Source organism: Papilio machaon, chromosome 18 (assembly GCF_912999745.1).
Source record: "Papilio machaon chromosome 18, ilPapMach1.1, whole genome shotgun sequence".
Taxonomy (NCBI): domain Eukaryota; kingdom Metazoa; phylum Arthropoda; class Insecta; order Lepidoptera; family Papilionidae; genus Papilio; species Papilio machaon.
In genome coordinates this window covers 6,323,651-6,346,440 of record NC_060003.1, presented here as the reverse complement: position 1 = coordinate 6,346,440, position 22,790 = coordinate 6,323,651, and the positions used below count along the sequence as shown (strand labels likewise).

The 22,790-nt window shown below is 33.8% G+C and overlaps 1 protein-coding gene across 1 annotated transcript in view; it reads left to right on the top strand.

Annotated features, from left to right (window-relative positions):
- Positions 1 to 21,412, top strand: part of LOC106707663 (nephrin) — a 35,296-nt gene extending 13,884 nt beyond the window's left edge. The window contains exons 2-16 of the mRNA XM_045682332.1: positions 4,033 to 4,241; positions 4,559 to 4,669; positions 11,486 to 11,692; positions 13,578 to 13,723; positions 14,044 to 14,191; positions 14,539 to 14,669; positions 15,636 to 15,795; positions 16,029 to 16,190; positions 16,372 to 16,506; positions 17,476 to 17,649; positions 17,948 to 18,097; positions 18,349 to 18,454; positions 18,702 to 18,844; positions 20,580 to 20,716; positions 21,183 to 21,412. Of these exons, the coding sequence (XP_045538288.1) occupies positions 4,033 to 4,241; positions 4,559 to 4,669; positions 11,486 to 11,692; positions 13,578 to 13,723; positions 14,044 to 14,191; positions 14,539 to 14,669; positions 15,636 to 15,795; positions 16,029 to 16,190; positions 16,372 to 16,506; positions 17,476 to 17,649; positions 17,948 to 18,097; positions 18,349 to 18,454; positions 18,702 to 18,844; positions 20,580 to 20,716; positions 21,183 to 21,197 (2,134 nt within the window). The 3' untranslated portion in view covers positions 21,198 to 21,412. The remainder of the gene's footprint in view (positions 1 to 4,032; positions 4,242 to 4,558; positions 4,670 to 11,485; positions 11,693 to 13,577; positions 13,724 to 14,043; positions 14,192 to 14,538; positions 14,670 to 15,635; positions 15,796 to 16,028; positions 16,191 to 16,371; positions 16,507 to 17,475; positions 17,650 to 17,947; positions 18,098 to 18,348; positions 18,455 to 18,701; positions 18,845 to 20,579; positions 20,717 to 21,182) is intronic.
- The last annotated feature ends 1,378 nt before the right edge of the window (positions 21,413 to 22,790 follow it).

Here is a 22,790-nt window from a genome sequence, read left to right as displayed (position 1 = left end):
CATTCCTCTGGCGTTGCGGATGTCCATGGGCGTCGGATCAAATAACTTTCGGTCCCTTGGTCGTTTGCCCCTTTCTCCTATAAAAAAAAACCTAACCTAACCTAACCACTGGGCCTGTGCCGTTGTCTTTGGCCTTGTCATCCATGACATAGGGTAGGCTCCGTACTCTTCAGTGGTTATTTATAGTGGGCTGATGAAGATGATGATAATGTTAGGAACTTTTAATAAAGAACTTTTACTATGTTTTCGACAATCTGCAAATTTTTGGATAAAATAATGGTCGTTAGTTTTTGTAATCTCCTTGTAATTTTTTTTTTTCATCTTTGGAAGTTTCCAGAACCACCGAAGTGTACCTTTCAAAGTTATTTTAATGATAATATCCATTAGATCCGTCGTTTTGTGTCGACGAAGTAACGAGATATAGAGAGAGGCAGTCTCTTTGTTGTTCATATCAGTGACAGCCGCCGCGGGCGTTTTACGAAAAGTATTAAAGTCGTCTGTTACAGCCTGATATGGATATATTGTAAGTGTCAGTCTTCACTACCGAAAGACACGTACGAAACTATTGCCGTCCCACTCTTTCGAGTTGGAAAAATAGAGATGACATGTATTTGTAAAGGTGTACTGATTGATTTTGTACTGTACCAATGTAATTGTCAATTTATTAATATCAGAATTTTGCCGAGATAAACGAATTAAAATTAGTTCAGTAGTTTTTGAGTTAAACCGAAAAAAAAGTCATCAAATTATTTTTATTACCTAAATTGGAATCCGTTAGACCAGGGATTCCTAAAGGAGGATTCCCGAAAGAAGTTAAAGCATTGCTTATACTTACTCTGTCTTCTTCTATTGACCTAAGTAAGAATGTAAAATAATAATAATAACAATAATCGATATTAAAAATAAGTAATTTGGCCATGGGGGTCTATGGTAACGGTTCATTTTGGAAAAGGGGGTCACTTGTTCAAAATAGTTTAGGGACCTGCGTCAGACGGACAAACAAATAAAAATTGTAGCCCAAGATACCTGTGAAAGAAAGACTTTTCTTTCTAAAATAAGTTCAGTAGTAGAAAAAAAATAATAACAAACAAATCTCAAAACAAATTAAAAGCCTTAAAATATAATTATATGTATTTGCAAATGAAACATACGTGATCTGCAGATATTTTTCTTATAGAAGTAGTAATTGCTACCAGCATACTGTGAGTAAAATCTGTCAAAGGATTTTGGCAGGACTGCCGCACACGGCTGTTTCGGTTCGTTAGCTGAGCTCCGCCAGCGTCGCGGCACGGTGACTAGAAATCAATACGTGTTTAGCTTAATCAAACGTTTAGCAAATATTTACCTCTTTCGAGTTAGATCCTTTTCAATTCTATTTGGATTTTCAATTATATATTAAAGTACAATTTCAAATGGCATAGGATCAAAGTGAATTACTCTAAGTAAGGAATCCCCAAACTATTTTAGACAAGGACCCATTTTCCAAAATGAACTGTTACCACTGACCGCCAAGGCTAAATTACCTACTTTTAAGATCAACCCCCTTATTCATAATCCGCTAATTTAAAACAGCCGCTATAGAGTGTTATTTTTCATTCTGACTTGATAGGGGTCAATTTTTAGACGTCGCCGACCCCCAAAATCAGTTTTCGTTTATGTCGATCCCTAGAAAACCGACATCGACCCCAAGGGGTTGATATCGACCACTTTGGGAAACCCTGCTCTAAATGATCATCTACTCATACGACACACAACAAGAAAAGTTCTCGGAAGACAAAGCAAATCACTTGGACCTCGTACTTATAGTGGATTTCTGACAATAAAATCTCTGTATTAGACATATCGTCATCATCTATCACTATTTTTAACAAAACAGAGATAAAAATATTTTTAAACGGATATTTTAATCTCAGAAAATCAACATTAGAGTTAGAGAGAGTTCAGATACTATCAAATTAAACTTTATTTCTTACCCAGGTTCTTATAACCCAGATCCAAAAACATTACAGCTTTTTTATGGTAAAATTACAATATTACAGTCTTCTGCGATGATATGACTGTTTACATTTCCATTTATTATTCAACTTTATGATAAAACTTTTATGTGGTTTGATTAAGCGTGTATGGACCGCGAAGCCGCTACGTTCGCTCTTCGCCTAACGAACCGATTTCCTTGGCGCATTGAGCACTTTTACGACCAAATACAACTTCCAGAGAATTTGTTTTTTTTTTATACAAATACCACAGTTACTGGCAGAATGTAAGGTTTTTTTCTTCTTGTATTAACAATCTGCATTAATATAGTCGTTACTCGTTCTTTTAATATTACAAGGTCTTACACAGAGCGATAGGTAGAGATTATAAATTTATTTTGTAAAATCTCGCCAGGTTTCTCCTGTTTTTCTACATTATTATGTTACAAGACGATGTATCTTACTGCAAACAAATCCGTCAATTAATAAATACAAATTACTATAAGACAGTATTATACAAATTATAATAATAAAAAACTTGAGAGGTGTGTTGGGACACCCGGATGGAACGAAGTTCCTTTCTATTAATTAGTGAAGGAACCAATGTTTATTCTATGAATAAAAAACTTAAGTCTTCACAAGAAGTACATTTTATTTCTATGAATTTTCGTTATATATTGTCACATCGTTGCCATGGTGAAGTAGCGCTCATTCGTCGTTAACATACTTACTATAGCAAAAAGTGTCGTGACAACTTTTCGTAAGATTTTTTTCCGTCTAGCCCCCTTTCACAACGCGCGATAAGGAACTTCGTTCCAAAAAAAAAAAATTACTCCACATGGAATAAAATTTCAGATAAATTGTAAAGGCTGCATACATCATCAACCTGCCCATATCCCTATGGAGGGTCAGCACTCCTCCATACATCTCTATCAGCCGTCATATCTGAATTTACCACCTTCTTACTCATATCCTCTTTCACGCTATTCATTCATACTTTCTTTGGTCTTCCTCTTCCTTTAAAGCCTAGTGTAAATGCTACATACATTGTTAGCTAATTAACATCATAAGTCTGTGAGGTTTACGTTCGTCCACGTCGCACGGCTTTTGATAAATGTGACTCGGATTTCGAGTAAGATAAGGCGTTTGAAAAAACGTTTCCCCTAAAGTTACTTGTTACTTCAACCGAAATCAGTTTAGACATTTTTGTGTACAATTTTTAACTTGTTTTATCTTTTAAACTACATTTGTTATTGTTGAAAAACTATTTTATAAAAATGTAATAACCAAATTGAAATAATTCGGTAGTTTTAGCACGCATGAATAGAAAAAAGGTTTTAACGTAGGTTTCCATTGAAAAATCAAGTAAATTATACATTTATTAAGATTTGTTAAATTGTATTTTATTTATATCGCAAGTTATTTACTCACAACTTGTTATACGTCATACCGGTGCAGAGAGATGACAATGGATGTTGTGACGTCATGCGGAAATAGAAACGCTTGTGTATCGTTCTCGAGGGACGCCACCGGAACTGACCTACACGCTATGTCGCTACAATCGTGACAGCTTTGAATATACATATGTCGTTATTCGTATGCATTTGTGACGTCACCATACTTTCCACGAGCTAAGAAATTTTGATGATTTGTTTTATGTTGTATGTCTTACTTTCCTAATAATTTTTAAGTGACATTAAGTCAGGCCCTAAGTTTAGATTTAGTATGGAAGATAAGTTTGGGAACCGTCTGTACGCATCAAAAAACTCTGAGAGAGTCTCTTTTTCTGGTATTACAATTTCTTCTGAGAATGTAAGCTCATCTTGTAAATGTTTTATAACTAGTTACAGCATTTAGTAAAATTTAATATAAAATTATGTACCTTCCATCGAAGAAGGATGTCTTACAATTTACGCAATAAAAAAATTCAAATTCCACAATTTTACGCAACAAAATCAAAAATGGAGGAAAATTAATTAAAAATAGTCACTAACACTAGCATTTAATAAAGCAAAAAATATGGAATTTCCGTCACACTATAACTGTTTAATTCTCTTAGTTTCGACGTGCGCGGGCGCAGTTTCAACAAAGCACTACACTGGTCGGACCCGGCCGCGTTCGGTCGACGCGCGTACTTCGTCACCATGTCACGACCGTCCTCACTCAATGTGGAGGCGGTACAGCTTGACGATGAGGGCATCTATCGCTGCAGGGTCGACTTCAAGAACTCGCCGACTCGCAACTTTCAGATACGACTCAACGTTGTCGGTAATTTTTTTTTTCTTAACTGATAAAGTCGAGTCAGTTCAAGCATTATTCCGATAGTCGTATCGGTGAAAGGACTGATAGCGAAAAGCTTTGACTAACATCTTAAGAAGCTCTCACTAAACAGTTGGATTAAGAGTCCATTACAAAAGGCAGTTATTTTGAGAAGGTTCCTGTATCTGCAGCCCTGACCACTGGTTGATTGAGTCATGGCATTCCGTAGCCGGTGGTGGTACTATTATAATATACTATATATATAATATATATTGTAATTTAAAATGTAGAAAATATCTGTATCAATGAATGTTTAATTTGTGCAGTTCCGCCACATCAGTTGCTGTTATACGACGAGAATGGTAGAGACGTGGCGGGCGTGGTTGGACCCTTGGAAGAGGGCGGCAACTTTACTCTGCTCTGCGAGTTAAGAGGCGGTAAGATATTATACTCTTCTCTAGTTAACAATCTAATTATGTTAGTATTCATATTGTGTTGCTAACTTGTTTTATATAGGAATACTAGCTTTTTCCCGCGACTCCGTCCGCGCGGAATAAAAAATAGAAAACGGGGTCAAAATTATCCTATGTCCGTTTCCTGGTTCTAAGCTAACTGCCCACCAATTTTCAGTCAAATCGATTCAGCCGTTCTTGAGTTATAAATGGTGTAACTAACACGACTTTCTTTTATATATATAGATATAGATAGATGTTATTGCAAAAGGAAATTATTTAAATTGATTACAACGTCTCCTTTCATAAGGCGCACGCCACTTTTTTAATTGAAATTAATTTTAATTGGCAATTTGAAAAGTAATTATGTAAAATATTCTTAATTAAAACAAAAATATAATATGTAGTATGTAAGAATATATTTATCAATATACAATATTATCAGTGGCCGAAAAGTTATTAACGACCAACATAAATTTGATCCACCCGGTACCGGCTCTTTGAAACCAGGGTAACCAACCTCAAAGGTAACGTATACACCAAAGATTATGCAAACTTCAAATGCAATTTCATTGATAAACTATAAGTAATTTTTTTACCTCTTTTCGATACATTAAAAATAATAATGAAAAGAACACGGACGAGGCAATGTTTTGAAAATGTGTTTTATATGGATTATTTGATTATAAACAAAGTAAATGGTAATCTAAAAAATCAGTGGGGGAGGTTAAGTTAACTCTTCATTACTTAAGAACTTAAAGATTTATTAAATTTTGATGTTCAAAGAACAAGATTACAATTTTAATTGTATTGTAGGAGCAGTCTAAGTCGATGGGCATGTAAACAACAGAAGGAGACCATTGTCAAAATGTTCAAGTTGTTTAAATAACAAACATTTGAAATGTGTCTCGGAATGTTGTGTATTTTGGGTTCTCATCGCCTATAGTTTGGCTTTATTTTAGTTTGCGGGTGCGACGACGAATGTTAATGTTGGGACACCCTGTTTATAGTTCGTAGTTGTAGACAATCGTTGTGTTTCATGTTATATATTAAGACAATATAGTGGTTGTATTCGACCATTGTAAATGATAAATAATAACCGCAATTTAAATAGGAACGGAAGGGTATCAAGTACATAATATGTTTTAGTACTTAATTTTCCAAAGTAATTTAAGCTTTAAGCCTTAAGCTTATATTGAAAGATACGTCTCAAGCATATTTACCCATCATATAGAACACAAATTATAAACACAAAGGCTGGCCAACTTGACATGTCATTTATTTCATTTCATTTATTCCTTTATTGCATGTTACAGTATTTCTTGTTTAGAACTTACATGTAACACCCTGTAAGGGCATAGCAATATACAGGTGCATATGTAGGTACCAGAGTGTTTTACAATATTAATTAAATTCTTTTAAACATTTTCCAGTTTACATAAATAGTAATTTCACAATCTATAGAGAAGGTTAACACGAAGCTAATTATACAATACTTAAATAACATTTTATTTCTGCTAATATTATTTTACAAAAATATAAATTAAAAAATACACATGACATGACATGACATGAACGAAACGTTAAGAGATTCAATTTGTAAAATGACAGATTTCAAGAAAACATCAAAGGAATAAAACAACAGAGGCCGCATAGAAAGGAAGGGTGCTTTGTACTGCGGTGAAGGAAAGAAAATTGCTTTTTGTTAGAAATTTCGATATTTTCTTATGAAGTTTATATTTAAGTTAAATAATATTCTTTAAATTTCAATTATTACATGAAATAGATTATTTAAATCTTACTAATACTATAAATGTGAATGTTTGGATATCTCCAGAACGGCTGAATAGATCGCGGTGAAATTTAACATAGAAGTAAAACGTAGTTTGGAAGAACACATAAGCTACTAATTGATTTTTAAATCTGCACGAACGGAGTCGCAGTCGACAGCTTTATTATAGGGTGGTAACCGAGCAAGCAACCACCTGGATACGTCAAAATAGTGAAACGAGCGTTGCCCACAGACAACGGAAATTGCAGATTTGTTTGCCTATCTTTAATAAAATAGTGGAGTAAAACATGGTATGATTGAGACTAGCTAAAGTACTGTTGCTATCCCTCTAAGCCTGTTTTAGAAAACAAACAGATGTGCTGTTGTACAGCTCTGAAAACTAACAACAAAGAGAGACTATCCAGATTAATAAAACAATTACGCATATGAATTATCGTACTTTTTAACCTTCACAATTTCATAAAGAATTGATAGTAAATAGGTAGGTACAAAATAAATATATCCTCAACATATCTACGACATTTCAGCTCGAAATAGCCAGAGTGGTGGACAATCTTGGTCACCTTTCGTCCTCCAGATTGTGCCCTTTGTGGCAAATTGTGAGTCCGTGAGAATGATTCAAGTTATTTTATATTTTTCCGAATGAAATGTTACTTGATGTCACGTATATTTCGTAATTTATTTTCACTGTACGGAATAAGTGAAAAATTGCGTGTAAATGGTATTTTTAAGCTCTAATACATATATTCAATTTAATGTAACTATAATTTCATGTTATTATACTATATTATTATATTATATAACAAGTAAACATTTTTATTCAATTGACATCAATATAAAAATAAATAGTTGACGTCAAATTAAACTTGTATTCATGAAATGAAATTCAACATCGTGTTGTAACTCTATACTAGCGACATCTTTTGCCAGTCTTTATATAACAATCTCGTCGCCGAACAAAATTATCGATTTCCTTTTAGAATGTTAATTAGTTGAAATTAAGTTTCATATTATAGTGTTAAGAAAAATGATTATTTTTTTTAAATTTCGAACGTATATTTTTTGATATATGCCGCAATATAAAATTGTCTCCGCGTCTGTCCTGCGACTATTCGCTTCCGTCGTTTGTTAAAAATTTATTTATTTCAATTACCTACGACAACAATGGACGTCCAGAGCGCGTTCATTTTTATTTTACGTTGAACAAAAGTTACGAGTCTGTAATTTACTTTAGCGAGTGCAATAGTAGAGATATATTTATTCTATATGTCCTGTGTGTTTGTGACAGTTCACAGAACTGCATTAACTTTAGTCATCTTGAATTAAGACAATACAAAACCGCATAAAACAAAATTAGTATCGTGGTGGTTATTATTCAAAAAGGAAACGTATTTTGTGACAAGACCTTATGGTACATAGGTAATTTTAATTTAATTTTAGGTTCTGATGTCTATGTAGCGAGATTTAACGTTTTTTAAATTTCTAAATCATCCTGACGGGGGTTACCCTTTAGGTCAATCAATCTACCGATACATCAGATTCCATGGATTCGATCGGCCCAATGGAAAAAATTAACTAAGCCGATTGGTCCAACTGGAAACACCTATCCAGGCCACTGAATTTGTATTAAAAATTCTTAGCACTGCGAAATAAAATTAAAACGTAATCAACAACGTAATGTTGTAAAATTAAAAGACAATTAAATAACAAACATTTCACCTGTATTCGTAAAAACCACGACATCAAAAAATATAAGGACAAAGGTAAAATGTTAAGTTGACAGAAACTGGAATAAGAAGATCCAATTTATCAAATGACACGCCGCGCGCCCGCGGCAAGATCAAAGGGCCGAGACACCGACGTAAACAAGTCGGAGGGGACTCAACTTGAGCCGTCCGAGCCGACCCACTGAAAGACGAAAACATTTCCGGTTCAAATCATATATTTCGAGGTTTACACGTTGTAGAAACGTGCTATTTTTACAACCTTAGGCTTCCACTGTTCAACAGTATACATCTTAGTATCTTTTATTTTCAAATAGAAAAAAGAAAGACAATTTATATTCAAGTTTTTCGACAGTGGAACCCAAGGGTAATATGATTTAACTAGGATTTAATAAAATGAATTCAAAAAGTATGTCTAAAGTTTAAGCACGTGGAGATTAAGGCAATATTTACGATGGCTCATAAAGTATTCACCTGCTATGTGCCGATATGCAAATCAATTTGGATCGTGGTAAAAGTGAGTTATTAAGGAATATATTAGCTGTTACCCGCGACTCCGTCCGTGCGAAATTAAAAAGAAAATGTTAATAAGTAACCTATGTGATCTTCCAGATTATGTTCTACAATTTCTATGCCAAATATCGAAATCAATTGGAGATATCTTCTAACAGTCATCCATCTAAACTTTCACATTTATAACATTAGCATAATAAGACTATGAGCATGGGAAATAATGGTATAGAAAATCAGACAATTATTCAATTCCATGTATTTAACGAAATTATCAGATGATCACCTTGAGTAATATAATAATACTGTATAAACAAACTCATAATGAAAAGGAGGCAACTGAAGAAAGTTACTTAGTTAGACACTTAGAGATATCGTCAAACTTTAGTAAATGGTAAGTGGATAAGACTTGCAGGACCTTACTAGACTAGTATAAGACAGGACTAGTATTTCTTCAGACGGATTTAAAAGATCTACTACCATTATACACTATTTCAGTGTGTATTAAGGTATCCCTTCATGATTAATATGTTAAATAATTATCCAAGTTTAAAAAAAAATTGTAGCCGTCATGGGACGCCTGGCAGATGTGAAACATCGTCTGTGTCCAAGTAATATGCATAAAATATTAAATATTATAATTAAATAAATAAATAAAATTAAATATTATTAAAATAATATATATATATATATATATATATTATTTACATAAAACGTATATATAACGTTTTTGTTTTCTTCAGAATTAGGATAAAATAAAACAAAACTGAGTTTCTTTTGTTTGAAAGAAAGAAACGACATTTAATGCTACTATTTTAAATCCTAATCCTTATTTAATTAACATGGAAAAAAATATCAACTTTTAATTCACACAATGCTTTTTTAAACTTCTTGACATTAACAGGTTGACAGTTCTTTTTTAATATTAGTACAGACTAAATACTGATTAAAGAATAGCTACTATCCCACAGATCAATTAAACAATAAAAATTTAAATAAAATAAATTTTAAAGAAAATTATATGTATACCTCAGTATAGCGTGGCGACCCGTCGCCACGGCAAGCGTCGCCACGCCAACAATTCGGTTTACAAGTGATCCTATAGATGTTTCACATCAAAAAAAAAAAAAGATTTTACAAACAGATAATTTTAGGGATCTGCAAGTGAAAGAAACATTTCAAAGATCTTTACTTAAATCAGATGTATCGTATCCAATGTTTCCCATATCCTTTGACTGAAAGCGTCCCGTTACCATACTTCTACGCTTCAATACATTTCCATTCACCCATTGCCCTCGAGTTTTTTCCATGGTGTGTATATTGATTTGCTTTCAAGTCTATCTGGAAGTAGGTCGTGCGGCAAAGGTTAGGTGAAGTTATATTTGATTTGATGAATGACTTAGTAATTTCTTCGTACTGTTTATAGACGTGCAGAATGTTTTCACATATACTGTTGTATATTATGCTAATTTTGGTAACTAAGTAGTGAATCCACTTACTGTGGGTTTGTGAGACCAAGATTCCCGTTTAAAACATACTAGTTTTTACCCGCGACTCCGTCCGCGCGGAATAAAAAATAGAAAACGGGGTAAAAATTATCCTATGTCCTTTTCCTGGTTCTAAGCTACCTGCCCACCAATTTTCAGTCAAATCGATTCAGCCGTTCTTGAGTTATAAATAGTGTAACTAATACGACTTTCTTTTATATATATAGATTAACATCTCTAATATGTCAAAGATAATGACAGGGATGACGACATGATTTATACAGAGGTTATGGTCTCATAAACCAACAGTTCGAATGGCATTAATTTGTAACTCGCTTATATAAAATAGTGAATATGTTGCAAAATTCACAAACCAATTTAAATTATACGTTCAAAAGACGGAAGTTAATTTCTAATTTCCGATATAATTTATCTATTAATATTTCCAATCTATAATATTTTACATGTCAAAATTGTATTGGTAGTTTCGCTTTCAGTCGGCCATTTTACAATGGATCCAATCTTAGCGGCAATAAGCGACCTGGTTCGAACCGTATGAGGTCTACTGTACGATATAAATGATCTTTCTATTCCAGACGAACGAATCTATTTTTCAAAGCAACAATACATCGGTTGTACACCAGAAACAACCGACGATCTGACTTAGTGAATACTCTTGAATTCAATGGCTTAGTGTAGAAAATGTTTTGGCATCTTTTTTTTTCTTATTTAGAAATAGATGAGTTTAGTTATTAAAAATTATGGCTCCGCTTTGATATTTTATATGTGCCATTTATAAAATTTCAATGATGGTAAATAACAGAAAATTCTTCTAAAATCAACATCAACATCATCTGCAGTAAATTTAAAAGTTTTTCCAAATCTTATTGGTAAGTTTTGTACCGTATATTATCGAGCTTCGGTGTTTTGTAGGCTGGTTGAGGAAATCTAGAAAACTTTGTGACAGTTGGTACTCGTATATCTTAAGCTAAGTTTTGAGCTCACAGCCTCGGAACGACCGTATTGGATTTGGGAAGATTGGCAACCAATCGCCTGGCTTGTTACCCAAACTTTTTAAACTCTTTTGAGCCTTATCTGATAGGTATTTGTAATTTTGTTTCGATTTTTTTTTTGTTCTTTTCGTATTATTTTACATTTTTTCACAGATATGTTTAATGGAATAAAGAGGTGTTCACACGAATAAACGAACATATATTAATAAGCTATACCACTGTACACCTGCTCTTATAATTATAATTTAACTTAGTAAACAATCTTTGTCAACCAGGTCGTCCACAACCAACGCTCACGTGGCTGATCAACAATAGAACAATAGAAGATCACACGATACTGAAGAATGATGGGAAGGTGATCGTCAGTAAGATTTCCATCGGGGGCGCGGAGAGGAGCTGGTTGAACACGACAGTGAGATGCCAGGCCACCAACACAGCGTTACTCAGTCCACATGAGAGGACAGCTAGAGTTGAAATGCATCGTAAGTAGAACGAATTTCCTATAAGTGTCCTTGATTTCCGAGATATTGCTTGTAAAATGTGGTTGTGTGGTGGTGTAATGTTCACATGTTTTAGTTCAATAACGTTCTAATTATTATCTCAACATCTCTAAACATTTAAAAATCAAATATTTTTCTTAAGTTTTAAAACACATTTCACCAATAAATTCAGGAAAATTAAAAAATATATGTAATTTCAATTAATTTAACACCAGTGGTGTTGTATATTTAATCCTACGTCTTACACCATTTTAAGTTTATTTTCAAACAATAACTGATACATTTTACATTAACAACACTCGAATACATTTCACAAAACACAACTATCTTTGTATAGCTTCATTTGTAATTTAAGCTAAACATTCGAATTTCAAATATAATGAGGGGGCTATTGGAACGTATCGGGGATGCTTCAGTAAAGGCAATTACCAGAATTAAGTTGCGCCAAAGCCGAGCACACAAATCGTGAGATACGAATTTGTCTTGGCACGTTACTACGCTCCTGATTAATGCAGCTAGGATTTGCAGTTGAGACGCTTTGAATGCTTTACGGCTTGTTCGATACATTTCTAGATATTTTAATGCTGTAATTAAAGTCTATTTTGCTCATTATTTGTTTATTATTTCTAACAAACTTTTATAATCCAGTCGCTGGATTTTGCAGCTGTTATTTAATTTTCTGGTATCAATGTGCGACTATGACGCTGTAATTTTAAAGCTATGAAAACTTTTTATATAGATTTTAACAGTGGGTCTTAATTCTCATCGAATATATATTTTGACATCTTATATATCTATATATATAAAAGAAAGTCGTGTTAGTTACGCTATTTATAACTCAAGAACGACTGAATCGATTTGACTGAAAATTGGTGGGCAGGTAGCTTAGAACCAGGAAACGGACATAGGATAATTTTTACCCCGTTTTCTATTTTTTATTCCGCGCGGACGGAGTCGCGGGTAAAAGCTAGTCTTTATTAATTCATTGTTAACAAAATGAATCAACTGGTTTATTTCATGTAGCACAAAGGTTCCCAAAAAGTAGTCCGTGGACTACCAGCCAGCGGTCTGCAGAAGCTAAAATAAAGAAGAGCGCTGGTGGTGGGGTTGGTACGCAAGATCACCGACTTAGCGAAGACAATACAATAACGTCTACGATCCTAGCAGGAAAAAATTTCGAAAAATTATTCGTATCAACATAAATACAATTTATATGAGATTTGTAAACCAACTGGAAAAGTAACTTTAAAATTATTTGTGTTTGTACTTTTTACAAAGTAGTTCCCTGCTAAGAATATAGTGCTGCTAGAATAAAAGCGTTCTCTGACCAAAAAAAGATTGGAAACCCCTGAATTTACCGTCTCTGTAAAGTGCAGTAAATTTAAATTTGTTTACCTCATCAGGTAGATACGTTCTACTTAATTATTTGCGTAATTCTGTCGAGGTATCCGAGTATCTGTACATGTTTAATACTAAACTGCAACACGTTTAATGGTATAAGCTTCCAAGTAGTTAGTGTCTCGAATGGATTTATGTGCATTCGTGTAGGAGATTTCCTGTGCACCAACTCATTTGCAAATTTACTACTCGCTTAACTTAGTTTAAACAGATTACTGTTTTCAATTTTGGATAATTATTGGATTATATCATTTCTTTTCAACTTACTCCTATAGATATGATTTCAATTCCTTCTCTTAACTTACATTATGGAGCTCAGTAGGTAATTAGTTCTATTTAAAAATTGATAGGCAGCGGAGAAATTGCTATTTTTAGCTACATCGGGCAATTTGCTCGATTGTCACGATGTATTATAAAAAAAAATATCATTAATAAAAGGATAAATTGACTTAAAAATGTGTTGGTATAGTTCGTCCGACATCAGTGTACATAGTGGAGAAGCCAGTGCAAGTCTCAGCAGACACAGAGGTGACTCTCGTATGCATCTCACACGGCAGCCGCCCGCCTGCACAGATCACATGGTTCAGAGAGAACAGGAAATATACCAGAGGAAAGGTACTATAAAATACGCAAATTATATCATAATTTTTATCACAATTATATCAGGCTAGGCTAGTATAGATGGTACAGTCACACAGACAATTGGAAGTTTTACAAGCCCAAATAATTGTCTGTGTGACTGTCATATGCATACAGTGATTTAAGGCTAGAGCCCTAAAAAGCCGTTCTTAAATGTAATTCGTGGTACTTATAATTACTAAAAAGTAATTAAACATTGTGAATGCGATGTTATAAAGTAGCATTTTAATTGCCTTAAAATAGAAAACTTTCATTTCTAAATTTCAACGTAGTTTTATTATTGAATTCGGTCGCAGAATACGGAGTTTTCGAACGAGACGTCAACAATAAGCAGGCTGACGATGCTCCCTCAGCCGGAAGACGACGCGGCTGTAATAAGGTGTCGGGCAGACAACCCCATTCTCAGAGTGGCTTTGGAAGATTCTTTCAGAATGACCGTAGTCTGTAAGTACCTCTAATAACGCAAAAAATAAACATTTTGCAAATAGTTTTTTTATTTTACTACTTCTAGTTCAAAGATTCTTGGATAATTGGTTCTTCCTTTGTATGTGTGAAATTTTAGTGAAATGGATTTATACCAATTAACTTAATAATCTTTAAAATTGTAAGTTGATTCTATGAAATAGTTGAAGACAAAAATTTATATTTTCAATCGTATGTATTTAAATTGGTTTTTGGTCTCTTGTACGTCTAGTGGCCTTAATATGTACAGACTTATACATTTGGCGCAGTACTTCCACTACATTAATGACATTTTATAGCGTAAATAACATGAAAAGTTTATATAACAGACAGACCAGTACTCACTATGTCACTGGGCAGTACACTCAACCCCAATGACATAAAGGAAGGCGATGACGTGTACTTCGAGTGTAACATCAGAGCCAACCCTAAAGAGCACCGCATCTCCTGGTACCATAACGTGAGTGAGTTAACACGAATTAATTTGTAATTAATATTAACACGATCTTCACCTGACTATTGACAATGTTAGAAAGAGGTTACTTCAAGTTACTTGTTTCTATTCAAATATTAAATCATGATTTGCAACATGGCAACGAAATCTATGGAAGGTAAAAATGTTAACGTTTTAATTTTATTTCCTTTCATGTTAGTTTTTACTATTTTTCGATTTCTGAGTCCTTCCCACAATCATTACTTATTTTATTTCGCTAGAACTTTGTTGTATTCTTTTGATTTTTGAACAATAATTCACATAACATATAATTGAACAAAGAAATTGAAAGAGATTTATCTCATTCTTTAAAAATATATCCAAATAATGTTTTGTATCCCATAAAATTCAAATGAGAAGGTGAAATTTCAAATTTAACAGAAATAAACGGCTTATTTCCGCCGTGAAATTCCCCGCTAAACCTCCGATCCACCGAATAGCGTTGCGGTTTAAAACAAGGAACATAAAATATAATCATGTACAAAATACTGCGTCCGTTGCCGCCGGTGCGCAAATTGGCCAATATTTCTCAAGCATTCGAGAAGTAGACCTTTGTGTACACCTGAGCTGAAAATCAATACACTATTGAAACTTTTGGACGTTAAACATTCGGATCAAATAAGGTACAAAATAAAACAAAACACAATCGGAGATCGAGCAAAACTTCGGCGATTCGGTGGGAGAGGGGACGCATGGAAAGCGAAAATATCATTTTTATAGGTCTTTCCTCTGTCAACTTAAGGTAGGCTGCGCATTGACCGGTTAACTTGTTGGAGATGATTATGGGCATCGGTCACTTCGTGATTGTAGCAAAAGCAAGTTGCCGCTCTCTTGTTTGCCACCTCATACTATAAAAAATAAAAGTACAATATTTTTTACAAATTAAAAACTTTAACCGTAGAAATCACATCACAATATCAGCACTGTTTATAGGACCAGCAAGTAACACAAAACATGTCTTCTGGAGTCTTCATTAGCACCAAGTCGCTAGTACTGCAGCGAGTGATGCGACGCGACGCCGGTCTCTACACGTGCCGTGCCGCCAACCAGATCGGCGAGGCCAGCAGTCAGGCGGTATATCTTAGAGTACAATGTATGTATTATTTTTTCTTATGTTCGCATATTGTTAAACAGGTTTAATGGGAACCTTAAATATGCTGTAAAGTGCCATAAAAAACATATAGATATAGGACTTTACTTTCTAGAAATATAGTAAACCTAAATCCCACTAATCCCACATTCTCCCTTTATCCAAAATGGCTTAAAATCGAATCTGAAGTTCCACTTATTTTGATTAATTTAAAGGAAAATACTTATATACTGTAGATGCACCAGTCTGCGAGCAGCCTTCACCGCTATTAATCGGCGCGAGATTTGACGAGTCTCTGCGCGTGCGGTGCACAGTGAGTGCTGACCCCGCCGACGTCAGCTTCTACTGGCAGTTCAACAACAGTGGCGAGAGCTTCCAAGTCTCACCCGCTAGATACGGTAACATATATATAATAATATTACGTTCTAATAGACTAGTTTTATTCATTAAAGTTTTTGAAGAAAACTACTATTTCTTCTAAATATTAGGGACCAATCCAAAAAAAACAATCTATATACAACTCTTGGCCAATTTACTGTACATCCTTAAACAAATTAAAGAATATATTTCTCGAACAAGTATCGACGGGAGGCACAGCTAGCGAGTTGCGGTACCGCGCGGCGAGCGAACGCGACTACGGCTCGTTGCTTTGCCGCGCCACCAATGCCGTCGGCCGACAGAAGAAACCCTGCGTCTTTCAGATTGTACCAGCAGGTACCTTGTAATTAACCAAAGCTAAACTAACACTTAATGTTTTTAATATATTGGATATTTCATCATTTGCAATGATTGAAATTATAAGATTTCTAAATTTGTGAATAAAATCCGAGTAGAACAACATTTTACGTGAGATATACATTTATTTTCATTTATTAAAATCAGACAAAAATTCTGAAGGCTCGTGTGAAATAAAGCGAAATTTTGAAACCAGTTTCCACTACCCTAACATTTCTGATGAAACTTTCCTTGTTAATTTTTTAAGAGCTTTATAGGAAAAATTCGAAATTTCTGGTACAGGTAAAAAATTTTGTAGCCCACTTTAACGTTTGGAAATTGATTCTGAAAAATGTTAACTAAGTCTTGATAATTTACTTTTTTTTTTGTACTAGATTCTCAAATTTAACTATTTAATGAAATATAAAAATTACCAAAGTTATAAAATTCAGATATAGTAAGGCTTAAAATAATGCCTTGCGGGACGCCCATAAAGCAACATAAATATCGTAGTAAGCAATCCGTTAGAACTGATAAACAAAATGATTAATTCCGGTAGCTTCATTAAAATGTGCTGGTATATCAAATTTCGCGGTCCACGGCTGAATTTCGTCGAATACGGTTTAAAATACGAGCGAAGTTTGCAACTCGGAGCAATCACGAACGCGTCCAATATGGAATGGGTAACGAGAAAACTTAGTACGTTCAACTTTCTACTTATCCATTTGGTTTCCCAACATGCGCTGAAGTCCCATTCAAGGAATATTTAAAATGTGCTAAATTTTATTATAGTTTTTGAATATTATTTTATTGTTAATACTTTTTTAACATCATTTAAAATTTAAGGAAAGGAACGAACATAATATTTAAGCTATAAACTTACGGCCTAACACCTTAATCATAACAAACTGCCGACGTCATCAGCCAAACAAATCTGGTTGTAATTAACAAAATACATTTATTCCTTAGCCCGTCCATCACCACCAAAGAATTGCACGGCAAAGAGGATAATGAAAAATGGTGAAGTCTACCTGACGATACAATGCACAGCCGGGTACGACGGCGGCTTGTCACAGCATTTCACTTTAGAAGCTCTAGGAGATGCTGGAAAAGTCCTCGTTAATGCAACGGCTGAAAGAAATGGTGAGTATTTCTTACAATTAAAACAACGCTATTAAATAATTTATCAGCACAAGTGTAAATATTATAACTATGGTTAATCAAAACAGTATCTTAGGAAGTTGATTAGAATAGTCTTCTGAACGTCTCTAAATAGATGTAGCGGCAACCTTTATCGTAGAAATTATCTTTTGTCTAATTTGAGATTTTTTGGGTCGGTTGAAACAAATAGTACTCAACATTTTGAACAGAATTTATGAATTTAATTCATTAAATAAATAATTAAATAACACATGTTATTAGGTCCTGTTTAATTTTCTAGATATGGTGGTATGGCTGAACATTAGTTTACTTGAGCTTGATAGTTTAAGTGAAGACGAGACGCTGGCAATTTTTGCTCGAAATAACAAAGGTGCATCAGATCCTGTGATTCTCAGAGATATGGTTTACAGAGATGCTGCGAAACAAACAGGTATGTTTCCTTCTTACTAGGATATTTTTTGCAAATTTGAGATGAATCTGCTTTCTAGACCTCAATTAAACAAATACACACAACTTGTTTTATCCTACTTACTAATATTATAAATGCGAATGTTTAGATGGATGGATGGATGTATGTTTGTTTGAAGGTCTCTCCGTAACGGCTCAACGGATCTTAGTTGTATAGTTGAATGTATAAAATGATTGGTTAACATTGATTTTTGTATTTTTAACCTTGTTTAGAGAACGCATCACGATCAGACTCAAAATTCCCGGCCGCTGCGGCATTCGCAGGTTTGGCCGCTTGTTTAACTGCGATTGCTGCCATCGTTGTCCTGGTATTGAAAAAGTAATTTATTCTTTATTTATTATTCCTATAATATTTGCTAACAGATTTCATACCATTACATTTTCATTTAGTAACCAAACTCATAGCTTTTTTAATCCGTCTGGTGGTCTTGTGATGTTTTTTTTAACCTGGGTATCTTACAGTTCTATGTATGTATTTTAAAACTTTTACTAAAGTTCATCATCATCATCTCTATAGTATGTTTAATTTTCGTCCTTATTTCAAGTTAATTTTCTGTTGTACTCAGGCGCAGTGATAATGCGTCAACGAGCAAGAGGCCATCGCAAAGCGTGGTGCAAGTCGACGCAAACGGCAGACGATACCTCATCGCATACCCCGCGCCTGCTGACAAGATGGAGACCAAACCTGACATACTTAATCCAAAATCTGGTAACATTCCTACAAGTTCTTTAGTCATAGTCATCTATGATTTATCGTAGATAAATGATCTATCGTAGACCAAAATCCCCGTTTAAAACATGTTGTTGTTAACTTTGCTTTGTCAAAGATAATGACAGGGGTAACGATGTGTTTTATACAGAGATTTTGGTCTCAAAAACCGACGTTTAATGCTGTAAATTTATTTGATAATATATAGCTTTGTTTGACGCTTTTGCCTATATTTGAAATTATTGATGAATATAATTTTGAAACGAGTTTGATAAGAAGTTTGTCGTTTACCGGAATTTAGTATTTCGGCTAAAAGTTGTCACCAATTTTAAAATTTATTTGAATAATTAACTACATTTGTTTCCGATATAACTTTGTTCGAAAACTTGGACGATTCGACCAACGCAACGAACAATTTCTACATAACAGCTACCACAGCGAAAGACAAAAAGAACAACTAGAAAACACCAAAAATATCTGCGACCTGTGTGAAGTTTTTGTGGCGAGACATGACTTTTTTAACACAAAAAGTCTCGCCACATCGCCCTACGACGGTTCTCCTATAGAAATTTTCTTAGCTAAAGACAATATGATTTAAATAAAGTCAAATTCTAAATCAAATATATTTAATAAATTGTAAAATTAGGTCAGACGTTAATACATTATGCATCACTGAAGAACTTTTACTTTGAAAACTTATAATGAATAATTTAATTCAATTATACGAATTCATTTTAACTTCAAAATACACGTCAGTTGTGAACTTAAATCGAATCTTTTAGTTTTTTACAAAAGAAGTACCTAAAAGTGCCTTTGAAACTAAATTAATATCTCACAGTAGATAACGACTATGCAGATTTCTGAATTTTTGAGTAAAAAAGAATTCATTTGTATATTTCGGTTAAAATATTTAGGTCACCAAACTTACTCAAGTATTACGAAAACTCGTCATCGAAAAATCCAGAAATTAATACAGCAAAAATTAATAATATTCCACACGGGCGCTTGGGATTCAGTTCAGGGCGGAAACACACTATTTTGTAAGCAAATGTGTTGCTACTTTTGACCATTGCTGATATTTAAAAAACATGACTGTGTTCGAATCAAAATTTCTTCCGCAAGAAGGATAGACTGTATGCATTTTGCATCCTATTTGTATCAACTACATCGACACCATACTTAGACGGTTGCTAGTCACGTTGTTAAATTACTTTGACCTTTCGATATCTTAGCGATTATATCGCCTTTCGTATGCTATATCATAAAGCATCTGCAAAGCTTCAATGTTCAGTGTGCAGTGGGTAACCACCTTAACTTACCTTAATTAGTCACACTGTTTACGGCCGTGATTCATAACAGTAATTCGGCGAGTTAGGAAATTTATTAACACCCTGCCCTACTGGGCAAGGTCAACCCGTACTAATTCACTTCTCGCGTGCTCTGTGTCGGCATCGTATATATTTCAGCTACCATATTTAAACCGATCAGCTGTTTAACTTTGACATTTAGTGGTCAGTGTAATTGTAGGATATAAGTAGTATTTATAACGTGATATAACTTTGACCTCGATCACTAGTTCTTAGAAAAAATTTCAAATAATAATTTTAAATAAACAACTCTTACTTCGTCTATTTTGAATTTATAAAGCTTTATAAAAAGCTTTCGTTTTAAGTTAAAGTAATGAAACATTTTTTTCATTTGTAAGACTTGAAATAATCTGCCTAATGCCCAACAGATAGCGAGCCTCCTCGCGTGGTGCTGGAGTCCAGTGACAGCAAGAGCTACACTATACGAGACATACACAAGGACGGCCAGCCTTCCGCCCCCGCGCTCCAAGCGACGTACGCTACTCCCACACCCCACGATGACATCGTAAGTTACAATATTAAGCATATTCAATATATATCCACTTATAAATTCGAGTCGCAGCCGCTCTAGTGGAAATGGAGATTTCACATAGAAGCGGTTGTCGCGCGTCTCATCGCTTAGTGGAATTAGAGTCTAACTATGTGACATCAAATCCTTTAAAATGGTATAAAAAGTAGAATCATGATGAATTGTTACCAATTTAGCAAAATCGTAAATTACAAGTTCTTACATTTTTTTGATATATTAATAGCCAACTTCAATATACAGTCGAACCTGGATAAACGAGAGTCCTAGCGACCGTGATATTTTCCTCGCTTATAAACGTTTCTATCTTACCCGAATCAGGCTTATGGAGGTCGACAGTCAGGACCGGACAATGACTCGTTTATTTATGTTCGATTATATAAGCAGTTATTCATTTATTTACCTACTATTATATTAATATAGTAACAATAACTTTTACCACCAGATGCCACAGAGATAGCAAGAAGAATGGAACTCTAGCGGCCTGTAAATACATCATCCAAAGACTACCATTGTAAATTCCAAATGCCAATGAATTGTATTTAGTTATTAATAGATCAATTCTTCCATATCATTTTTAAAAATGTCCTATTTTATAGTGAGAATTTAAAGAAGGTTTCTATTAATTTGTACTCAAATAAAGATTTTTGTCTCCTAATCGATTAGTCCTATGAATAAGGGTCAAAGAAACAAATTGATAATTTTACTTTAATATGTTAAAAGCTACCTCTCAATTTAATTAACAACATGAACTAAAAAAAATGCACATTTACAGGTGTAATTTTTTTTTCTGCTGACGTAAAAGGGCGTTTGTGGCTTATTTTTCTATATGGTTGAAACTTGAGCCGCTCTTGAAAACTTGTCAGTTTACACATAGGCCTTTATTCATAGGAGCCATGGTAATATTAAAGAAATAATTTTGTCTTGATTTTAGGCCTATCAAACAAGATTCCAGGCCGTCAACAACGTACATAAAATCAAACTAACATATACGCTAAATATATTACCCTCTTGGTAGTCGGGTAAAATATGCTTTTGTGACAGTGAAAATTCACGTTATAATGTTTTAATTTTTTCTTATTATCGAATAGAAACCTACTTTAAATTTATCTCGCTTTGATAAGATTTGCATTATATAGAAAAATATATGTACATTTAAGATAAATTCTAATGTATAATAATTATAATTATATAATTTAATTATATATAATTATGAATGTTGATTCTTAAATAAATAAAAAAATGTTTTTTTACAATCGTTGTTTTACTTTAAAAATTAAGGAAAACTGTTTTTTTTTTTTTCTTTTTTTTTATCAGTAGTAATAACGAGGCCGAAGTTGAGATGGCTAGATGACGTCGAGCGCGATCTCAAAAATATCGCCGTTAAGAGCTGGATGTAAAAAGCACAAAGTAGACCAGCGTGGAGAAATTTATTTGACCAGGCGCAGATCCACGCGTGGCTGTAGCGCCTCAGATGATGATGAAGAGTTGAAATTACGATCTTAAGACAACTTTAGATGAATTACAAAAAAAAACAGAATTTTTTGTTAATATTAAAACTCTAGCTGTTATTTGTTACATTAGTGGCGTAATGAGCCAAAAACTGCAAATAATAAACTAATTAATCTCTACATTTATACTAATACTAGCTGTCGCAAGCGAGTCCCTCCGCGCGAAATTAAAAAAAAATAATAATAATCTGTGCCAAATTTCATCAAATCGAGCCAGCCGTTCCAGGGATACCTTTTAACAAAAAAGCTAAACATATAAAATAAATAACTATATAACATTATAAAAATACGTAGAACTTGTTAAACATCTTGTTGTTTTTTATCGCATAGACTTTTAAGTTGAATCCAATTAGTAACGTTCAAGAGGATTACGTTATCAAGAAGAAGTAATTCCTTTAACTAATCCTCTTTAAATTTTATTTATAAAAATTACACAAAAGCAACTGCTTAAGAACCCTTCTTAAAGATTTGTTTAACTGATCGAGAAAATTTTGAGTTTAGGCAACGAAATGCACAACGTGTCAGAAATTTCACAGGATGAC